General features: G+C 29.3%; 3 protein-coding genes and 1 long non-coding RNA gene across 4 annotated transcripts; 1 reads left to right on the forward strand and 3 right to left on the reverse strand.

Moving 5' to 3' along the window:
• Window positions 1-4,561: 4,561 nt before the first annotated feature.
• On the reverse strand, window positions 4,562-5,974 carry LOC112751521 (non-specific lipid-transfer protein 1-like). The gene is made up of 2 exons (XM_025800684.2): window positions 5,521-5,974; window positions 4,562-4,826 (listed from the first exon to the last, which is right to left on the reverse strand). Exons 1-2 carry the CDS (start codon window positions 5,868-5,870, stop codon window positions 4,814-4,816), a joined length of 363 nt encoding a protein of 120 aa, XP_025656469.1. The 5' UTR covers window positions 5,871-5,974; the 3' UTR covers window positions 4,562-4,813.
• A 2,715-nt stretch (window positions 5,975-8,689) lies between these two features.
• Window positions 8,690-14,780, forward strand: LOC140180104 (uncharacterized). Its single transcript, XR_011874237.1, has 2 exons — window positions 8,690-9,006; window positions 14,332-14,780. It is a non-coding gene; the product is annotated as an uncharacterized lncRNA (long non-coding RNA).
• Window positions 14,781-16,224: 1,444 nt separating this feature from the next.
• Window positions 16,225-16,578, reverse strand: LOC112751532 (non-specific lipid-transfer protein 1). Its single transcript, XM_025800695.2, has one exon. It carries the CDS (start codon window positions 16,576-16,578, stop codon window positions 16,225-16,227), a length of 354 nt encoding a protein of 117 aa, XP_025656480.2.
• Window positions 16,579-21,634: 5,056 nt separating this feature from the next.
• Window positions 21,635-22,153, reverse strand: LOC140177388 (serine/threonine-protein phosphatase 7 long form homolog). The gene has a single exon (XM_072210481.1). It carries the CDS (start codon window positions 22,151-22,153, stop codon window positions 21,635-21,637), a length of 519 nt encoding a protein of 172 aa, XP_072066582.1.
• Between the last annotated feature and the right edge of the window lie 2,045 nt (window positions 22,154-24,198).

The following is a 24,198-nucleotide window of genomic DNA, read 5'->3' on the forward strand; positions in this document are numbered from 1 at the left end:
CGTTATATTTCATTAGATCAAGACTTTGTTAGCTATTGTGTATTTTGGTTTGTCGATTTCAATGTTATGATTTTGCATAATAGTATGGTAGAATTTTTTTTATTTGATTGAAAAAACTGAACAAACCGAACCAAACCAAACTGATTTTAATTGGTTTGGTTTGGTTCGGATGACATTGAAAAAAAACCGAACCAAACCGAACCGCAGCATAATTAAACGATCGGATCGGATGGCTTTTCCTACAAAAACCGAACCAAACCGCACCGCGAACACCCCTAATACTTAGGATCTGTAGTGATTAGGGGGATGACGATGATGACTATCAAAATCTGTAGTGATTAGGATTTTCTTCTAGACTATTTGATTGTATTTTATTTATTTAAAATTTTATTTTATTCGTATACTTAATATTTAATAAAATCATTATTTGGTTTTAATTATTTAAAATTTGACTATTAATTGTGTTAAAAAAATAAGAAAACAAATAAAATTTGACTACTAATTATGTTAAGAAATAAAAAATTACTAAAAAAAATCCAACGTTAATCGGCAGAAATTTTCTGCCAATAATCAAATAATTTTGGACAAAGAATTCACTAAAAAATTCACCGATAATCATCGTTGGATTGGAAAATCCAACAATAATTTGTTACTGATGAGGGTTATACCGTCAAATTATTTTTTACGATAAATCTGTCAATAAATATATTATCAGCAAATTATTTTTATTATTCCACCGGTATATCTAATAGTAGTTAACTTTTTTCTTGTAGTGCAATTTACCTCTAACATTAATCGAATTCTCCCATTGTTCTTAATTCTTTTCTTTTCATGTATGTTTTTCTATTTTCCTTTCAATGTTGTCTTTTTTTAATCTCTGAACATCACAAAATTATGTCAAATTAAAAAATAGAAAAAATATTTGCTCATACCTTAATTAAAGAGAGAAATAATGACAGAACTATGGCTAAAGCCTGAATTATAAGGACCCACTTTGAATTATAATGATAATTAAAGGAATGACAAATGCAATTTCTATAGGCGTTAATCAAAGATTTCTCACTTCAACTTTTACGAGTTTCTTAACAAATGTAATAGATTTAGAGTACAATTTTCAAATTACGGAGAAGTTGGGAAGGAGCAAAAATGTAAGTTATAACACAGAGGAGCAGTGGTGGCATGAAAATTAGGTAGTGTGTGATGTGAGTGGATTGCTGTTTAGATAAAGAGGAGATGAATTACCAGTAATAAGTGGGTAAAGAGAGAAATAAAACGGTTTAATTTTTAAAATATTGAATATGACTAAACCGTTTTTTTATTTAAACGATTTAATGAATAACTCATCAGTTAAACTAAGAATTGATTTAATGTTCGATTAAAATAAATTATGGCTTAGATACGATAACTTTAGTTAGAAGGCCAGTGTCAATAATGACTCAATGTATAAAGACCAAAAAGAAAAATTAAGAAAATAGAAAGCAAAGTAATCAAAGTAGAATTAATATATATACTTATATAGGTTATTAATACATTCAAGTATTTAACTACCAACTGAGATACACACACACAGAGATAACTAGAGCTAAGTGTCATGAAACTAAGGGAAACACAAGAGTATACTCATAAGTGAAACACTTCTTGCGTTCCTTTATTCTTATTAAATATCTGAAAACTTAAGCTACTAGAAATTGGCTATGTATGTTGTCCTCTTTCTCTTCCACCACATCCATTATTTTTCAGAACTTGATGCTGCAACATTAAAGCAACCAACAAACATATCAACTCAGTTTATAATTACTAATAATTTTTAAGCAAAAAGATTATACATCAGTGTTTAATTAATTAAGAACACATAGAGACTCGGCATCGCGCAAAAGTGGCTGATCATGAATTAGAGGATGAGGATTATGATCCAGAGACAGATAAAGTTTCCTCGTTTGATAACCACATCGACGATTTGTTTGCTGCCTAAGAAATTGAAGGTCAGCATAACAACCAGAAATGTAAAGATACAGATTTCTAGGAAGTTACTGTTATCAGTAAAAAAAATTTCCTCCTTTTTCCGTAACCAGTTATCTTTATAGTCCTTTACACCTATTTTTCTTTTGTACAATGATTAAATAGTAATTTTATTTTTCATACACTTCTTAGAGGACAGCGTGATGAAAGTTTTTAAGCTGAGCGTAAAGGAGGCTATAGCGCTCCCTTCCAATACGAAGATAGTACTCCCATTTAACAAAGAGCTGCAACCGATTGGTCAGGCGGCAGGACTATGTAGTTTCTTAGGGAGTTTGGGTGCGGATTATTCCCAGTTTCCCATACACTTAGACAGTTGGAAGCATGTGAGCAAAACTAAGAAAGAACATGCATATTGCATGATTAAGGTACAGCTTTAAGCTTTAACAATTTAATCAATTTTAGTATTCGTTTTTTTTTGTAAGATCTTTTGCATGGATAAATTATATGGTTAGTAAGATTTTCATATTTTGTTTTTTACATCATTATTTAAGTACCTCTCATTTATACGTAATTGCGACTGCTTGTACTGGATTTGAGTGTCATACTTTAACAATTTAAATTAGCCTGTAATGGTTATGGCATTTCTTTAAATTATCAGTCTTATACTTGTTAGTTGGTCTTGGTTAATGACAATGTCAAGTAATTGCAGCGGATCTTTCACTATGAGAACAATGTCGGAGGAAAAATAAAGTGCGATATTATGAAGAGGATAGAAAAGATTTGGAAGGATACAAGGCACCACTTGTATCATAGGTATTACAAAGAAATAAGGACTTATGAGAAAAATCTTAAGCATCACTCGAAAGGAATAGAAGAAAATAAATGAAAAAAGTTCATTGACTATCGCCAGAAGGAAGAAACAAAGGTAAGCCTTGGTATATTTTATTATTTCCACAAAAACATACATGTGTATACATATTACTCCCCTTACATTTTAAATTCAACACTCTTTCTTATTTATATTTGTTATGTTATTTGTTCATAGAAAAAGTGTGAAGAGAACGCTTTAAGTCGGAGCAAGCAACTTTACACACATATTGGGGACTCCAAAACATTGGCAAGAAAAAAAAGACGAAGTGGTAATAAGTTCTTATTTGCATTAAGATTTTGATTAATCTTCCTAAATATGTTGTTGTTGTTTACTACATTGTGTCGATATCAACGATATAGGAGAAAGAGCAAGGAAGGCCCGTTGGTAGAGGATGAGTTGTTTATCAGACTCATAAGAAAAAAGATGGCTCGTATATCCATCCCGATGCGCCTGTTGTTAGTGTAAGTCATGTTTGAATATTTGAAGCAACTTAGCTTACTGTATATATCGTGCTACTATTAACTCATGCCTTTCCAATGTGTTGTATATTTGTAGGAAGCAATTGCGAATGTTAAGAGGCAGGATGGATCCTTTAAGTACCTTTCACAAAATGATTCGCTAGCACAAGTTTTCGAAAAGGAGCACCCAGGACGAGTTCCTACCCTAGGTGTTGGACCATGTCCCACCCAAGTCTTTGGTAACGCTGCTGGACAACCGTCGGGTTCTGCACAGCCCAATGAAGAGTACGAGAGGAGGATTGCAGAATTGACGGCTAAGTTAGAAGAAAAGCATGCGAAAAAACAGTCGATACATAAGGTCTTGGGATATCTAGTCCAACAGCAAGGAAGCAATTTACCAGCTAAAATTGCTGCAGAGCTGGCTTTTTTGGCGGTACACCGAACTCGTCATGCGCAGGGCCATCTTCATCTGTCAATCAGGACCCGCAACAAAATTTTGAATTTCAATCAATGTTCTTAGATATTTTTATATTTAAGAGGTTTTAGTGCTTTATGCTTATTTTCTTCAACTTAAGCATTCTTACTTTATTTTGGATGATGTTATGATAATATCTTTATATATGTTATGTTTGCATATTTAATTTAGTTTGTTATGTTAATTGAGCTGTTTTACTTGGTTGTAATTTCTCTAAATTAATTGAAAAGTAAAAAAAAATTAAAGTTTAAAAAACATACTTTTTCAAAAGAGACAAAATAATAGAAAATCTAAAAATTTAATGGAAAATTTGAACTTGGTGGTGGTTTTTAACCACCGCAAAACAGTAACATTGTCTTCCTTTCTAATATTTTGCGGCAGTTATCACCCGCCATAAAATTAAGTTATTTTCAAGTCACAGGCATTTAGCGGCGGTTGCAAACCGCCGCAAAATTAGAAAATAACATTTTTTATCCACATACTGCGGCGAGTAATAATTGCCGCAAAATCCAAGTTTCATTTCACAACAGTTATTTCAGCAGTTGGAAAAAATCGCCACTATCTGTTTAGTCACGCCTCATCTTCTGGCGTCTCACTAAACCGCCGCTAAACGACTCCAGGAACCGCCGCTAAATGCCGCTTTTGTTGTAGTGGTATATTTTTTTTTTATTAGCATAAATTTACGTAATGTAAAAAAGTTGAATTCATATTTTAAATCTTTGTTTAGAAGGCCCGTGTCAATGACTCAATGTATAAAGACCAAAAAGAAAAATTAAGAAAATAAAAAGCAAAGTAATATATAATCAAAGTGGAATTAATATATATACTTATATAGGTTATTAACACATTCAAGTATTCAACAACCAACTGAGATACACACAGAGATAACTAGAGCCAAGTGTCATGAAACTAAGGGAAACACAAGAGTATACTCTCATAAGTGAAACACTTCTTGCGTTCCTTTATTCTTATTAAATATCTGAAAACTAAAGCTACTAGAAACTGGCTATGTATGTTATCCTCTTTCTCTTCCACCACATCCATTATTCTTCAGAACTTGATGCTGCAACATTAAAGCAACCAACAAACAAATCAACTCAATTTATAATTACTGATAATTTTTAAGCAAAAAGATTATACATTAGTGTTTAATTAATTAAGCTTTTGCAAGTATAGATGCGCATCTATCTATAGGCTCAAGTGTGGTAGAGTTCGTTATTGTGTAAATGTAACCATGTATGCAAAAATGTAAAGTAAAATAAAAATTATATAGTTATGAGAATGTGCATAAGTTGGAATTTATGCAACTAATTAATAGCTAGCAATTATGGTTACAATTTAAACAACAAAAATACTATATACCTAATAAAAATCAGTTATCATGTATTTGTGAATAAATATAAGTGTAATAATTTTAATTTTAGTTTTAATATATATTTTATATTTTAATATATATTTTATATTAGTAATTGATTTTAAGGTGCATTGTTAAAACAAATGCTTAATATATGGGTATAGTGATGGAAGTCCCTCTAAAAAAGTTATATATAAAATCATGTGAGAATATTAGAATAAGGTGCTCACTAAACATATATGCATCCATGCATGCATGCAGGTTCCTTAATTTTTATTATTTATAAATTTCTTTTAACACAAAATTAATTAATCTATTTAGGGTTTAGGTTTAATTTGAGAGAGAAACTATATTTCAAACGAGAATTAAACTAAACATGTTATGTATGAGCCAATTAACATACGTGGCGCAGTTGGTGGAGGTGCTAATCTTGTAAGGGATGCTAACACCACATTTTCCGGGAAGAGACTCGGCATTCGCGACGATGAGGCCGTGAATGGAGCCTGCGGCGGTTTTCAGGCAGTTGCATGCAGCTTGGCGGTCAGGGGTGGTTTTGGCGGCCGCAAGAAGGCTCTTAACGCCACCGCAACACCCCGGAGAAACTACTCCACCCTTTGTAAGGTATGGGATGCATGGTGCTAGGGCAGAGTTAACTTGACCACATGAGATGGCAGCATGGACTATTGGTGCACCCACAATGGCCATGCAAACCATAAACACACATGCAACAACCTTGTCCTTGATGCTGGCCATGTTACTAAAAGTAAGATGCCTTAATGCAACAATGCAATATAATTGCTTTACTTTGGTGTTGTGGATACGTAATTGGAAATTGTGGCACTTTAATTGTGAGTACTTTGGGTGCAAGCTGTGGGGTTTATATAGAAGAGTAGAGTAGGGATCATGCAACAAAGGAAAGACAAATATTAGATGTACCATTTTTTATATATTATTTTTTAATTTAATTTTGATACACAATGTAAAATAATTTTGTACGTGTATTCAATTACGTATAGTTATGTTAGTAAAAGTAATTATCTTTTATATTAATCGTATGAATAACTATATAAAATGTTTTAAATTTTTTATGTATTAAAATTAAATTTTTATTTTTTATTATAATTTTGTTTTTTTATATTATAAAAATAATGGATAAAAATTGAAAAAATACCAAATTTATCTGTTATATTATTAAAAAAATTAAAATATACTCAAATAATAATAATAATTAAAATATCATTTTTCTAAAAAAACAATTAAAAGAACATCAAAATAAATTGGCTATAGGTATAAGGTACCATAATATGCAGTGTCATCAACCATAATAGTTTGTTGTTAGTTGGTGCAAAATTCAATTAATGCTCTATGGAACGTGTACCGTTTCATCTTTTACCACCTAGCTTAATTTAAGTTTGGAGCTTTTAATTTGCTTGTCGGTAGGGCAGGAGATAGAACACAGATGAGTTATCTGGTACATTCTAGATTGGATTCAACTACTAAAGTAGTGATCTCATATGTGTGTGTGTGTGTTTTTTTTTTCTAAATATAAAATTATAAATATTAGATTTAGTAAGTTAATGAAAAGCGATAACAATGACAATGTGCAATCCAACAATAATAAGATAGAATACAAAAGATTATTAATTTATTTATGATTGATGGGATAAAAATTGTTCAATGTTAATTTCTCTATAGTTTATTTAATAAAAAATTATCTATTATAACCACTACAAGGTGCACATTATTTAATGGTAGTTTTTTAAGAATTTATGGCAATTTTTAACAACGGCTGACATAACTGCTGCTATATTAAAATATATCAATTATTTTAGAATTTGTTGTTATTTTGCGAAAATTTTAAACTGTCATTATTTGTTATTGTGAAATTTTCAAATTTTTTCTCATGATTTATAAACCCTGCTATTTAAAAGCATAATCTTTTTTAGGTTTATATTACGTAGATTTTTTATTTATTTTATATTATATTTTTTAAGGTCAATAATAATCTAATTTTAAATTTTTAGGTCTAGAAATTTTGATATATTATATTATAAAATTATCTTTTTAAAAAATTGAAATTGATCGAAGAAGATTTATTAATCGATGATGTGTGCATTTTGGTTGAGTGACATCCAAAAGTGTTGTGCTTCTAGTTGGCATAATTCATAATGCACAAAGCATAACTCTTATTTAAGCTCAACTGCATAAGCTAGCTAGTTAACGACCTAGCACGTGGACAGTTCCATTTTCAACTTGTTCAGTTGTACCAGATGCTAAAAGCAAATTAATTAAAAACACTTCCCTAAATATACTTGACACAATTAGGGACCGACGATGGAAGTGAAATTTTTTCTATTTTTGTTTCTTATAAACAATTCCCATTTCAAATTCTTATATTAGAAAATGGCAAATTCTTTGATGCCTAGGAGTTTGGTATCGAATTTGTTGAACTTATTTTTTATAGTAAATTTTTAATATTTAAAACTATTTATTTTTATATTTTTAAATTCAATATTAATTTTTATTTTTTTTAGTAAATTACACATCTATATATAAGTATTAGAGTAAACACCTTAAAAATTATTATTGGTGCATCAAAATAGATTTTATTTCTAAAGAAACGATGGGAATATAATTCGTTGATCTATTTTAGGTTAAATTGAATTTTTAATATCAAACTTAAAAAAATATTTTTCATGTATTATCAATATAAAAAAATTTTACATGGACAACTAATCATACTGTGTATTATTATATTAGTAAAAATATTTATTTCCAAAGTTGTTATTTAAAAATTTATTTAAATACTTGTGAATTTGATTCAATCGATAACTGTATAATTTTTTAATAGTATCAGTGTATTAAAATTAAACTCGACTAAAATTTTATATATCATTAAATAAAAAATATTATAAATGTACTTTATTTTATAAGTTATTTAATCAACTATTAAATTTGTTAGATTATAGGAATTTGATTTAGAAATGAAAATTCAATTACATTTTAAAAGGTTAAATATATTGTTGCTAGATAATATTTAATATTATATATATAATGACCTTATTATTTCGATAAGATAAATGGCCTTAATTAAAATTTAAAAAAATGAATCAAAATTTTTTGCGACACTTTTTTAAGACACGATCCTAATCCTAATGCTCTTGAGCAGGGGGCCTGGGATCCGGCTGACGTAGAGGCCTATGCACTGTAATTATTCAATTACTGGCTGCTACAAGTTATGACATCTGATACCGTGGTACGAAATTGTTACAAATTAAACTAAAAAGAAAGAAAAAAATTCTTAATTATTGATGGCGATATTCATGAACAACTGCAAACACTATGGTAAAACTCATAGTTTTAAAAATCGGATCAGACTAACTGGTCGAACCAATTCAACTGTAAATCAAAAGCTAATTAAGATGGTTTGGTCTATATGGTAAAATTGCTATCACCAAAATCGACTGTAAATTATTAAACCGGCCGATCAGGTCGACCTAAAAATCGGCCAATTCTTCCAAACGACGCTGTTTAATTTATTTATAACCAAAAAAGAGAAAAAAGAAAGCTTCAATAATCAATAGCGTTAAGCCTCTTCTCTCTCCTCCTCTGTTCTCCAAAACACAATTCAACCTCAAAGTCCTCTCAACCAAAGATAAAGTTAAAAACTCTAGCCTTAGCTGTCGTCCATCTGTGTGTCAAGCCATTATTGTCGTCTGTCCGTCGAACTATTGCCGTTGTCTATCGCATGCAACCCTTCTCTTTTTGTCCTGTTCTTAAAGTCTCCATTCCCTGCTTCTCCTTCTGCGAGCTCAACCCTTCTCACCGTCGTGTGGTCAGTGTCGTTCGTCTTGGCAACACACTCTACTCAGAGACTCAGACTTCGATGGTCAGTTCACTGCTCACTTTTTTTGCGTTTTTTATGCATTGTTCAATGATTATTTGATTACTGATTATTTGAATGTTTTGTGTTTTAATTTTTTATTGAATAATTATTTGATTGCTGATGAGCTATGGTTCTTTTGTGTTGATGTGTTTGTGTGTTGTGATTTTTTGTTGAATGAGCTCTGATTCTGCTGTGTAGCTATTTTGTGTGTTCTTAATTTTTTTATTGAATAATTATTTTATTGATTATTGATTATTCAAGGTTCTGTGTTAATTGATTATTGAATGTCTTTTGATTATTGATCATGATTAGTGACGTGCTGTTGGTTTTGATGTGTTGTGTTTTATTATTTTATGATTTAATTGTGCTTAGATTGGGATTGTCTTAATGATTTATTGATTTTAATTATGAATGACGGTATCAATCAAGAAGTATTTGTTAATAATAATATATCTATATTTATTCAACCTAAATTCTTTATCTTTATTTAAGCCTTGAAATATATGATGAATCTATTTTTCTTTATAGTCTGATTTTTATTTTTTTTAATGATTTTTTAATATATATTTTTCTATTGTTGTTACGTTGATTCATAACAGTCTGATTAATTTTTCATGAATTCTTTGTTCCATAGGCAAAGAAAGATTAAGTTAAGGTAATTCGACATATTATTTGTGTCATAAATCATAATTCCTTAATATATTAAAGGCTGATGTAAAAAAAATTGTGTTTAGACTATAATTGACAGAAGAAGAAAATATGAATTTATAACTGATTGAATATGAATCTAAATTCAATGTATTTTCACTTAAATAGTTGTTATATTTATCATCTAAATTCAATAAATTGTTGATATATATTTTATTTAGGTCATTAAATTGTTTTTAAAAATTTTGTTTCGTCTTTGAGCGACTGTGCTTATTTTCATGGGATCTGAATTTTTTAGTCTTATTATTTCTTGATTGCATTTATAGGTCCTACTGATTATATTTGGTGGCTTTGAAAAGTGTACTTCTGTTTTGTATGTACAGTAGTAGAAGCTAATTTAGTCAAAAATTGTTGAGGCAGTTAAGAACATTATTATAATTTATTTATTATTTTATTATAAAATAGTATTTTCGGTTAAACTATAATTGAACTAATAAATTAATAAATCAATAATTAAAATAGTTCAATGACCGATTTTTAAAATCTTGAATAAAACCGATCAATATCGCAAACATTTAGTAGCGATTTTTATAACCACAACTAAATAGGAAGATTGCGGCAGTTTATCTGATGTTTTTCGATTGTACGGTAAAATATCATGATTTAGTCACAATTATTACCTAACGGTCACAAAATTATATATTCACAAATAAAATACAAGTTATTATCTATCCATCATTATCACCCCATACGTAACTTCTGGTAGAGGTTGAGAACGAATATTTATTTGCGTTTGAATTATGATTAAAATTTTATTTATCATGTTTTACTAGTTAATTTCAATTGATTTTAGTACTTAGAAAAAAAGTTAGGCAGGCTAGCTGTGTGGCGGTCGTCAATCCGCCTTAAAGCGAGGTGAGTTAGCTTTTTTAATATTTTAATTTATTTTTATACAATGAAAATAAGGTACATTATAATCTTCTTAGAGTAACAAAGAAATAATACTGAGTTTAGTCATTTTGGATCGGAAAAAGACAAAAGAAGTGCACAACACACAATGAGCGAGAGCGTTTCTTTCATTGTCAATCTGGTTGGCTGATTGATATGCTTTTTAATTTCTTGCCCATAACTCCGCACACTTCAATCACATGCTTGGAACAAAACAGTGCTACCCTTTTAATTGCTACCTTACTAGTTACTCCTATAGGTTAGGTTATTCAGCCTTGTTCATATATACATGTAGCAAATAAATTCTTAGCTTGTGTTTGACCAATGACAAAGGACGCGTGTTTTCTTACTACGGAAAAATCATTTTTAATAGTAAATTTTGACTGTACTATATATAGGTCTAATTTAACTTATATTTTTATGATAATTATATATTTATCATTATTATATATTATAATAATTATTATATATTTTTTATAATTATTAAAAAATTTTTATCGATAATTATATAATTACTATTAAAATATTTTATCAACAAACATAAGACAGTTAGTTAATAATATTTAATTACCGTTAAAAATAATGTTTTTAATAGTATTTTTTTTAATTAGAAAAATATATAGTCACCGGATAAATTATCAATATTATGTGTATGGTTATTGACTATGTATTTAGATATATAGGTTTTTATCCAACTTCTAAAAATTTAGAAAAAATAATTATATAATATAATATTAGTATTTTTATAATTAAAAAGTTTAAAATGTAATCATTGTTAATCTCGTTTTTTTTTAAATAAAAATAGAATCTAGTATGAGAAACTTTTATGGCATATATAAAGTTTCATACAATCATACTGACTAAAAATATAAAGTACGGTATCTTTTATAATAGTGACATAACTTTTATTACTTAACCTAATTTTTTAAGTTAATTATTATTAGGCATATTTAATTTCTAATATAGTTCTAAAACAAAGTTAAAATTGGTATTAGGTCATCCCTATATACTCACACCATATATATATAAAAATAAAGTCGTAATAGCCTTGACAATCCTTATTAGTCAAGCTAGCTTTTGAGATTAGATTTATACACTTTTATCAAAAAAGTAAACTGTTATAATATAAAATATATATTAAAAATAAATGAAATAATATATTTATATAAAAATATATAGTGCTAATTTTTAGTTTGTTTATAAAACTTTTGAAAGAAAAAAAATATATAATGTTGATTGAAATACAAGATAATTTAAAAAAATATAACAGTGACTTAACATTATTTATATTTCATATATATAAGAAGAGATAAAATATACTAAATCAAACTTCAAAAGACTACCAATCATTTAAAATTTTATGGGCATAAATGCAAACTCTTTGTTATATTATGATAATCTTTTTGGTTAAAGTTGTAAATTCTCTCATCAATACAACGATCATATCATTATAAAATGAGTTAAGAAAACAACCCATTAGCATATTTTTTTTGCATATAATAATTTATTAATCAATAATAAATTTTTAAATAAAATTTAAATTTATGATAAAATAGTCATTAGTTTATCGAATTAAAAGATATTATAAAAAATTGATTGAATAAACCAAGTCTATATATAAAAAATAATACAAAATTAAAAGGATGAATTTTAGTTTGATCTTTAAAACTAAATGTGTATATCAATTTAGTTCCCAAAATTTTAAAATGTACAATTAAATCTACGAATTGAAAATCATAAATTTCGGTTAGTCCATATTTGTTCTGTCGCCTTCAATTTATTATCGTGATGGGGTTTAAGTGTACGAAAATGGTCGGAAGTCAAAGTTTAATTGGGTAAAAAACAGTCAGAATTTATTTTTTGTTCTTTTTATATTTTTACCAATTTCGGCTATAATAATTATTGTATAATTTTAAATATAATAAATATATAATTATAAGGTGAATGCTATCCAACCCTCTCTAAAATAATATGTAAGTTATTTTTCATTATGTGTCACATTGTAATTGGTCTTTATCTTAACCATAGTTGGGTTATTTTATAATTTATTATTCTTAAAATATCAAAGTTCCACTCAAGCACATTCAACTCCTCCATTTTTTGTTTATCACTTCATCACCTAGATTTGGTCCTTCCAAGCACCGTCGCGTTCATGACACAACCTCTCTTCCCAGTATAGTATAACCAGTGCCTCTTTTTGGCCTGAATCACTGCTTACCCACATAATTAATGGTTAATTTGGTTATTAAATTCTTTTATTAAAAAAACATATCTTTATTTAATTACGTGATGAAATATATATTTATATATAAAATATAAAATAATAAAATAAATCTATTCAAAGTATTTAAAAGTATAATTAAAATCATGAACATACAAATATAATAATAAAATTTGTACTCAAAAAAATAAATATGTTTTTTTATCATACATATATTATTTAAAAATAAATATATTATTAAAATTAATAACAGAAATTTAAAATGAATAAAATTCAACTTTTTTACCGTATTTTTTATAGTATTTTTATTTTTTAATTTTTAATTTATTAGTACTTTATTATTTAATTAATAATTAAACAAATTATTTTTATGAAAAATTATTTTTTATATTATATTAGAGAAGAGACTAATATAACAATTTAAAAAATAAATTGTATAAATATTTAAGAGATAAATATGAAATACATACCTAAGTAATGTTTAGTTTGGTTATTAAATTTTTTTATTAAAATAAATCTTTATTTAATTACACGATAGAATATATATTCATATATAAAATATAATATAATAACTCTATTTAGAGTACTTAAAAGTATAATTAAAATTAGAAAAAATATATTTTTTATTGTACATAAATTATTTTAAAAAATAATAAATTGTTAAAATTAATAACACAAGTTTAAAATGATAAAATCTAACTTTTTTACAAGTATTTTTTATAGTATTTTTATTCTTTTAATTTTTAATTTATTCGTACTTTATTATTTAATTAATGATTAAATAAATTATCTTTATGATAAGTTATTTTTGTATTATCTTAAATAAGAGACCAATATAACAGTTTAAAAAATAATGTAAAAATAATTTTTAAATAAAAAATAGATAATATTAAAATTTTTAAATACAAAAGTAAATTATATAGATAGATATTTAAGAGATAAATATGAAATACATGCTTAAAATAAATAAAACAGACAAAAATAATTCTCCATTTCTCAATAGTACTCCCATTTTGTCTGTTTTATTTATTTTAGGTATGTATTTCATATTTATCTCTTAAATATTTATACAATTTATTTTTTAAACTGCTATATTTGCCTCTTCTCTAATATAATACAAAAATAATTTTTTATAAAAATAATTTGTTTAATTTTTAATTAAATAATAAAGTACTAATAAATTAAAAATTAAAAAAATAAAAATACTATAAAAAATACGGTAAGAAAGTTAAATTTTATTATTTTAAATTTCTGTTATTAATTTTAATAATATATTTATTTTTTAAATAATATATGTATGATAAAAAAATATGTTTATTTGTTTGGAGTACAAATTTTATTATTATATTTGTATGTTCATAATTTTAATTATACTTTTAAATACTTTGAATAGATTTATTTTATTATATTATATTTTACATATAAATATATGTTCCGTAATTAAATAAAGATATATTTTTTAATAAAAAATTTAATAACTAAAATTAACCATTAATTATATGGATAAGCAGTGATATATGGCAAAAAGAAGCACTGGCTATACTGGAAATGACAAGTTATAGGCGACGGAATTCAACGACGTGACTAAGGGATGATGCACTAAAGAAATAGAGGTTGTGTGGGAAGACAGTAGATGGCGATGACGTTGGTGCTTCTTGTCACGAACGCAACCGTGCTTGGAAGGACCGAATCTAGGTGACGAAGTGATGAACAAAAAATAGTGGAGTGGAATGTGCTTCAATTAAAGGGAGTAGAGCTTTGATTTTTAAGAATAATAAATTATAAAATAACCCAACTATGGTTAAAATAAGGACTAATCACAATATGACATATAATAAAGGGTAACTTACATATTATTTTAGAGGGGTTGGATAACATTCACCTAATTATAAATATTATATATATAATTATAAATATTAAATTAAATAAAGTAATTTTCGTTATTATCTTATTATCGTAAGTGTATTACTGACACTCGAATAATGTAACTTCACGAAAATAACAATAATGTTTTGAGTATAAAGTGTAATTTTCATGCGTAGTAACTTTCTTTTTAGCAAGGGTGTAACTTAGTCAAACTAACTAGAGTGGTTAATACTTAATAGGAGCTAACTAGGATTAGAAATCTGTTATAACTAATTGGTTAGGTGGTTAATTATTAGTTAGTTGTAACTTGGCAGGGTATAGGTATGATTTGTAATGCTCTTAATAATAATTAACCTCTTTAATGTTCAATATAAATTGTGAGAGAAGAACTAATAATAATTTGCAAAACTTGAAGCGAAAAATATTAGAGAAGAATTATTACTACTAACACATGTGACATTACAATGGCCGAAAGAAATTAAACATATTACATAGCACATCATGATGACAACTAAACCCAAATTCAAAATGCCATGAAACTATGGGAAAATCTTATAGACTCACGCAAGTGGAGCCCACGTAATAACCTTTCCCTTTTTTTATTCTCAGTAAATAAAGCATGCTATGAAAATGGTCATAAGATATATAATATAATCTCTCAGTAGAAACTGGCTATGATCCGCTTTCATTCTTCTCCATCACATGTGAAACACTTGAGAATTGAATTGATGCTGCAATGTTGAAGAAACCCAACACACCCAAAAAAAAAAAAATCAAGTCAATTTATTACCAATTTTTTCAAACAAATATAATTAGTAATGATGTTGACTGAACATGTGATTAATAAGTAGAGTAATATTTATTTTATGATGGTGACTATATATATAGATCATATCATTGCTTAAAAATGTATCAAATACAATTAATGTTTTTTAAGATTTCTCAACCTAAATTTATATATTCATTCGATCATCATATTATATATTTTTTAAAAATTGTTCTTAGTAGAAAGGAAATGCATATAACGGCTAAATATTTTATATATTAGTTATTATCAATGAATGAAATACTTTATTCTACTGTGATGATAATGTAATAGACCCAACCTAAAAAGTAAATCTGTTTATGTTTAAATTCAGTCAGATTAATCGTACATATAAAAGGTCCACATTATTAAAAGCGGTTAAAAATTTATTAAATCGTTTAAACGGTCACCTGATTTTAGAAAAAGATCTAGATTAAACTATTATTCTTCAATTTGAAGATGAAAATAAAAAATGATACCGTAGGTTTAATTAATAACTACAGAAATGTTAGAGACAATAAAAACCAATTTAAATTAGTTTAAAATTATCTTATTTTAAATTTGTTAATTATTTTTAAAATAATTTTAAATTATTATCTTTTTAATAGTATTTTTGTAAGAAGAAAAAGTTAAGATTTATTAAAATTTGACTAACATTTAATTAAATAAAAAATGAATAATTTAATACTATTAAATATAATTTTATATTATTAAAAATATTAATGATAATTAATTATACGTACGTATTGCAGTTTGTGGAGGGGCTAATCTTGTATGGGATGTTAACACCACATTTGGAAGGGAGTGAGCCAGCATTGGCAAGATTAAGGCCGGGAACTTGACCGGCCGATGATTTAAGGCAAGTGCACACGGTCCTGCGGTCGGCGGGAGTCCTGGCACTGGCAAGGATATTCTTGACCCCTTGGCAACATGTCGGTGTCGGGACTCCCCCGCGCTGCAGGTATCCGAGGCAAGATGTCAAGGAAACGGTCACGGTGCCACACGACATGGCGCCGTGGACCAACGGTGCACTCAACAATGCCATGCACACCATAAGAACAACGCATGTAACCCTAATGCTGGCCATGATGATGAGTGATTTAGACTTGATAGAGAATGAAAAGGAAAACAAGTGTTTTTTATTTTGAGGGTGATTGGTTGGTTGCACTTGGGTGAATGGTAGTGGTGCAAAGTGTAGGGTTTATATAGAAGGTTTTGGAGTGGGGGTTTTAAATGTGAAAGATAAGGCATGTAATGGAAGTGTCAGCCATGAATGTGGTGGTGGTTGTGCTCAATTCAATGCTTTGTTTCGTACATGGTCTTATCTTTCAGCACCTGGCTTCATATTAGCCGTTCATTATGATCATCTATTAAATTTGTTAAATATATAATTATTTATTGATTAGTTTAAATTTTTTGACATAAATAATTTTATAATAAAATTAGATAAATTATTATTGATTGAACCATGCTCATAATTAAGTGTAAAAAAACACAAATTCAAAAAGATATATAAAATAATATATATAAAAATATATTTAATCTTTTAAATTAACCATTATTATGTAAGCTTTCTCTTGATCTGTAGACATGTATTTTTATTTAAAATTTTCTAAGTCAAGTTTGACATAATGTGAAGTGTGATTGTGGTCAGATGATCCATTTCCATAAAATTCAGATAATATATATGGTCACTTTTTATATATGCACAGAAAAGGGAAAAAAAAAGAAATTAATAGCATATATTTCTTGAATTGAAGTTGCAAGAGATCAGATCAATACTATTATTGTTTTTTTTTTTTTTCCCTCACCGACGTGAGGAATAGACTCACTAGTTATTACTAGTTAGCTACTAGATAGTCACTACTATTCACTACAAAAAAATAAAAACGGTTACCTAAAAACCTAACTACCACTGTTTTGGAGTAAAAGGAATACAAATACTACGTGATTACGTGAATAACTAATTCAAATATAAATATTAGGTATATAAAAAATTAAAAATTAATCATTGAATCAGTTATATTTTATATATTTTTAATTTGTATTTTATATGAAAAAACTAATTTAATAATTAATTTTTTGTGGACCCATACTATAAATATTTTTATAATGTATTACTAAAATACACCATTTCCAAATACATTTATTTACAATAAATGTATAAATAATTGAACACGTTAATTATTATTTGTGAACTAAATTTTACTGCTATCTTTTCGTAATAAAGACAGTAATAGTCACGAGCTCGCTGTCCCCATCTTTGAATGACAGATGGAGTTGGGTGAATTATTTTTCCGTCATGTTCCATATTGATTAAATTTTTATGATATTTGATGTAAAATCATTGAGTTAATTATTTTGTATATGATGGATGAAATTGTGTAATACCTTAGTATGAGTTAAAATGGATATATTTTACAAGTGTGATATATAATACAAATTGTTATTTAAAATTTGTATAACAAAAAAAATTGTTATTCACAATTTTATAAATTATATTTTTTTAAATTAAAAAATTAAAATTGTAACTCACAATTTTTTATTTTTTTTGTCTTATTTAAAATTATAATTCACAATTTCTTTTAATTTTTTTTAATTTTTTGTCTTATTAAAACAGTTACTTACTATTCTTTTAATTCCATATCACTACATTGTACTAAAACATTATAATATTAATAAAAAATACCAATAATAACTCAATATAAAAAAAAAATTAGCCGCACTTACCAATCATATGCTATATGTGTCCCAAGCTATGGGATTTGTTAATGGGCTCAATTTTTTAGTTATGGAGGGCATCTGTGTGCTATGCTTGGATATGGAGTTAGGGGGGACTACACATATATGTGGGACAGATTTTTGTCAGTTTGAGATGAAGGAACTCGGACCGTGCGAGTTCTTAGGCTTTAAAATTTTTATAAACAAATTGGACAGTCCGATTTGTTTGGCAATGAGATAGAACTTCGAGTAGAAGAATTCGGACCCAACGAATTCAGAACTTAGGAATGCGAATGAAAATCGCACGGTCCAAGTTCATAGATGAGAGTTTGAATTGGTGATCATTGAACTCGGACTCTCCGTTTTGTTGAAAGATTAGGAAGAAATCGGATGGTCTGAATTCGGTCTTTTATATTTTTTTTGTGTTCAAGTTAACCTAGTCGTAGGGTTCGAGTTCCTTAAAGTTGGTGATATAAAAGGGTGAAGTGAACTGGTGGGTGGGACATTAGCTGCGTCTTCCTTCTTCTTCAACGGCTGCGTGTTCCTTCTTCTTAAAAACTCTCTCTTTTTTTCAGTTTTGATTTTGATAATGTAGTATCTAAGACTAAGGTTATGTTTCTTTTGTGGTGAGTGAAAAATATGAGTGACAGAGTATTGCTAAAAATATTTTATTTTGGCCAGATTTTGTTAGAAACGACTGAAGGAGTTAAATTTATTTGTGAAAGCCCAATAGATGTTGTTATTCCTTTTATTATCTCATTGAGGAGCTCAAAGGAGTAATCTGTGAAAAAATTGGTTCTGAGAGGGCAAGAAAGATATCATGTATTCTATACAGATATCCCATACCGGTATTTGGTGGATTCGTACAGTATCAAACCAAATACGTGACAGACGAAGCGAGCATGCAGGAGATGTTTTCAATGTATATTGAAAACCGGTCTCAGATCTCGTTCATCGAGTTGTATGTTGAGTTTGAACAATCTGAGGCTGATCGGAATATTCTACAGGAAGATTATAATAGTGACAGTGAAGAAGAGTTCGAAAGCAACTATGAATTTGTTGCTCCAGATGGTGATGAAGATCAAAGTGACAGAACCATAGCCCCAAATGTGGGAGAAGTGGCAAATGCACTCGCAAACGAAGTGCCGTTTGAGGAGCCATCATTCATGCGAGTTTTAGACTTGGAAGCCATGCATGTTCCGAAATTTCCGGAATATATGACTGCAGGTACGTAATCGTGGTATCCAAGTATTTTTTTAGTTAGACATTGATTGAGTTATGAATAATTTACCCTTTTTTTAGCATTATTTAATCATGCGTTCTGTGTCGTAGTTGTCAGGATCTAACCGGTCCTCGATCCGTTAAGGAGTTTTTTTTTCTTTTATATGCTTCAAGTGTTTATTAGGAAATAATATTTATGTTGTATAAGATATGGTTGTAGCAAATAGCATGAGTTTGTAACAATTATGTGCACAGGCCCGATCTATTGTACGGTTCAAATGCCATGAACCGAACAAGACCGGCGCAGTTCGTTTGGGTTTCCGGTCGGTCCGGTCTGGTTTTTTACATTTGCTGCTGATGTGCTTATATTGTTTAGTGTGACATCATAACATGTTGAAGGTTTTGATTTATAGCATACTGGATGCAGTGAAATTTGATTTACCTTTAGAGTCGGTTTTGAGATATCTGCGTATTAATGAAATTTATCTTATGGCGTTTGTCCCAGCAGAAATTCCTATGGTCGCAGATGGTGAATTTGCCGTTGGGATGGAGTTCAATTCCAGAGAAGCTGTTATTAAGGCAGTAAAGGAGTATACCATACGACGAAGCGTAGACTACCGGGTATATGAGTCTGAGCCGTTGACATTTTATGTCAAGTGTACACAGTATAGGTCAGGGTGTGATTGGCTTATCAGGGTTAGCTTGATCAGCAGGAAGTACTGTTGGGTTATAAGGAGGTATAATGGTAGCCACACCTGTACCACAGCCACCATTTCACAGGATCATTCGAAGCTGGACTCTATCACAATTGCAGAAGCAATAAAGCCACTGGTTGAAGTTGACCCCTCCTTAAAGGTAAAATCGGTTATAGCAGAAGTGCAATCGAAATTCAACTACATCGTCAGTTACCGAAAAGCATGGTTGGCTAAGCAGAGGGCAGTAGAAAAAATATTTGGAGGTTGGGAAGCATCGTATGAAGCCTTGCCTATATGGTTTGAGGCCATGTGTCACAAGGAGCCATCAGCTGTTGTCCATTTTGAGACTATGCCTGCATATCAAGGCGATGACTTGGTGGGTGATATTCGGGTATTGCATCGTGTATTTTGGAGTTATTACCCTTGTATTAGGGCATTCAGACATTGTAAGCCAATTGTCCAGGTGGATGGGACTCACTTGTACGGAAAGTATAAGGGTTGTCTGCTTGTGGCAGTTTCACAGGATGGCAACAACAATATAGTCCCGATTGCGTTTGCTATTGTTGAGGGAGAGACTTCTGATGCATGGCATTTTTTCCTAAGTAACCTCCGTCAACATGTTGTTACTCGGGATGGAGTGGGTCTAATATCTGACAGGCACGAGTCCATCAATGCAGCTGTGGAACGTAGTAACGGAGCTTGGTCACCTCCTAGAGCTTTTCATATGTTTTGCATCAGGCATATAGAGTCGAATTTTCTGAGAAAGTTCAAGGCACCGTACCTCCAAAAATTGGTCGTTAACATCGGTAAACATTTACTAAATTTAAGCAAATTATTAATAGATGTGCCTTAAATAAATCTATTGATCTCAATTACTTTGCTTTCTATATGCTTTGATCTGCTAGGATATTCCAGGACGGTGCGGGAGTACGAAGTGCGTTACCAGCGGTTAAGGAACCGCGGCGAGGCGTACACAAACTGGTTAAACCGACTTCCTCGCGAACAGTACGCATTGGCCTTTGATGGCGGGTTCCGATGGGGTCACATGACGACGAATCTAGTGGAGTGCATCAACTCAGTTTTGAAGGGTGCCCGCAATCTTTCCATTACAGCTCTTGTGAAGGCAACATTCTACAGGCTAAATGAGTTGTTCACCCATAAAAGAGCGGAGGCGGAAGCTCGGATCAATGCTAGCCATGTGTTTTCTGAGATAGCATAGTGACATCGAAGTTGCATGCAAACCAACTTGCATCAGGAAACATACAGGTTAGTTGCTTTGACCGGCAGAATGAGGTCTTTGAGGTGCGTGAGATGCCAAGTGGGCTAGAGTTTGCAGTTAATCTACGTAGCCTTCGATGTGACTGTGGTGAGTTCCAGGTGGACCGGATCCCCTGTCGACATGTGTTCGCATGTTGTGCCAACCAGCGACTGGATTGGCGACTGTATGTTCATGATGTGTATAAGATGGATCAAGTGCGGCGGGTGTACCGAGCACGATTTAGGCCACTAGGTAATCCCACTACATGGCCTGCTTACAACGGACCTCGGTTCATACCGAATCCGTACCTGCGACGGGTGACGAAAGGTCGCCCCAGGATGACACCTCACATACCTCTGTATACTGATTTCGTCAGTCAATTCTAAATTTTCTTTTAGATTCCGCAGCCATGTCAGTTTTATGGAGCTTGATCTGCAGTCCTTTCTACGAGGTGCAACCCCAAATTGAAGCAGACACTCCGCCTCCATGGCTTCAAAACTACTCATTGTCATCCCAGTGACTGGAAGACCATCTGTGGGAAGACCAAGTATTAGAGCCATATCTTCAAGAGTCACAGAACATTCACCAATGGGAAGGTGAAACGTATGTGTGTCTGGGTGCCAACGTTCGATTAGAGCATTTACCAATGCTTTCTGACATTGAACTATCCTAATCTGAGACACATGATAGAACCCGGTAATTCGTAAATGCTCCTCCACCCTATCGTTGTACCAATCCGGAGGAACTGGATGGTTACATGTCAACATTCTTAGTTTCTACAAAAAAAACATAACAAATTACTAGTCATATAATTAACAGTTACTAAATTACTATCATCAATCATTTCACTAAATCCATATACAACTAATTCTTTTAAATAGTATCTAATACTAATTACACATTTGTTAAACATTTTTTTCTCAATAATACAAATTATTAACAATCAGTATATGCCATCATTCATATTCTACAAAATAATGAAATTCATATTCTAAAAACTATAAACAATGTCATAATAAAAAAAACTAGAATGGCTTAATTAAAATAATCCTATTAATCATTGAACATTAACATTTTCTCACTCACAATAACAATAATAACAATAACATTAACATTTAAATTCTTCTATAACAGTTATATTTACTTTTTTAAATAAACATTTAAATATGATTAACTAACATATAATTATATTAAAAATTCATAAAAAATTAAAAAAAATTAACATTCTCTACTGAATAAGAGATCTATTTACTTCTTCTTTTATACCTAACGAAATCTTTCCAGCATTAATAATGATAATGTTTTCTTATTAATAATAATATTTCTTATTAAAAATCTGTAAAAAAATTTAAAAAAATTTAACAAATATTGAAAAATTAATCATAATCCATCTATTTTTATATTTATCAACTGCATTTTTAACAACAATCATAATAATTAAATTCTTCATATTAAGACCCATGTTAACACGGTTCGGATTTTGACTATTGAGAACACCTCGTCCACCCTCACTCTTACTGGAGTCATCAATAACAGTTATAGTTAATTTTTAAAAAAATACTTAAACATGATTAACGTTCCTCACAGATAATTATCCTAAAAATTAACTAAAAGTTTAAACAAAAATTACATTCTCTACTTAAACCACTCTGTTTACTTCTCTTTCTCTATTACAGACAAAAAGTAACTAACAACAATAATAATAAAGAATTTCTTATAATAATATTTATAATTAAAAATCTGTAAAAAAAATTTTTCAAAAATCTAATAAATATTGAAAAATTAGGAATTACATTCTATTTATTTTTTTTTTAATTGCATTTTTCACAACAGCATGAATAATTAAATTTTCAATATTAATTTCCTTATAACAATATTTATAATTAAAAATCTGTAAAAAATTTTTTGAAAAGTCTAACAAATATTGAAAAATTAGTAATAATCATTCTATTTATTTTTCTAACTGCATTTTTCACAACAACCATAACAATTAAATTTTTAATATTAATTTCTTTATAATAATATTTATAATTAAAAATCTGTAAAAAAAATTTTGAAAAATCTAACAAATATTGAAAAATCAGTAATAATCATTCTAGTTAGTTTCTCAAATTGCATTTTTCACAACAGCCATAATAATTATATTTTCAATATTAATAAACCTAAACATACTAAATTTATAAAATTTAAAAAAATTAAAAAAAACTTACATAATCAGAATCATTAAGATAATGAATAATGTTAAGCTCAACTCGATCAACATCTTTAACTTTATATTTTTTTGGCATGATTGAAACTTCTCCACCATGCAAACCAGCCACAGAAAGGATGAAGAAGGTGACTGAAGTTGAGAGTGAAATGTGAGAGAGTGAATGCTATTCGGATGGTGAGAGAGGGCTGGGGGTCTTTGTTGGATTTCAAGGACACCGTTCGGGGTACAACATGCGTGCGACGCGTGTCATCTTCGTGAGGAACTCGGACCGTGCGATGGGTGGGGTCGAAATCGGACGGTTCGTGTGCTGCGTTGATCTCGGAAGGTCCGAGTTGCAGGCTTGGGTGAAGGAAATCACGCTTCTCGGACCGTGCGTGTTGTAGTTGAAACTCGGAGGGTCCGAGTTGTTCACTCCTGACACCACAATTTTGTTAAGCACTTCCCACCCCCATAACTGAGTTTTACATCATCCATACACCAATATGTAAATTAAAAAGCGTTGTTAATGCTGATGAGGGATAAATTATTATTTCAATCTTTGAGAGATTACTTTGGATTTGTTATGTAAACAAATTTTTGTATTAAATATGAAGTCGCTTA

This window comes from Arachis hypogaea, chromosome 2 (genome assembly GCF_003086295.3).
Source record: "Arachis hypogaea cultivar Tifrunner chromosome 2, arahy.Tifrunner.gnm2.J5K5, whole genome shotgun sequence".
NCBI lineage: Eukaryota > Viridiplantae > Streptophyta > Magnoliopsida > Fabales > Fabaceae > Arachis > Arachis hypogaea.

Bases quoted from the DNA above. Each gene is read 5' to 3' on its own strand.
- LOC112751521 (XM_025800684.2), bottom strand. From the start codon at position 5,870: ATGGCCAGCATCAAGGACAAGGTTGTTGCATGTGTGTTTATGGTTTGC.
- LOC140177388 (XM_072210481.1), bottom strand. From the start codon at position 22,153: ATGTTGACATGTAACCATCCAGTTCCTCCGGATTGGTACAACGATAGG.
- LOC112751532 (XM_025800695.2), bottom strand. From the start codon at position 16,578: ATGGCCAGCATTAGGGTTACATGCGTTGTTCTTATGGTGTGCATGGCA.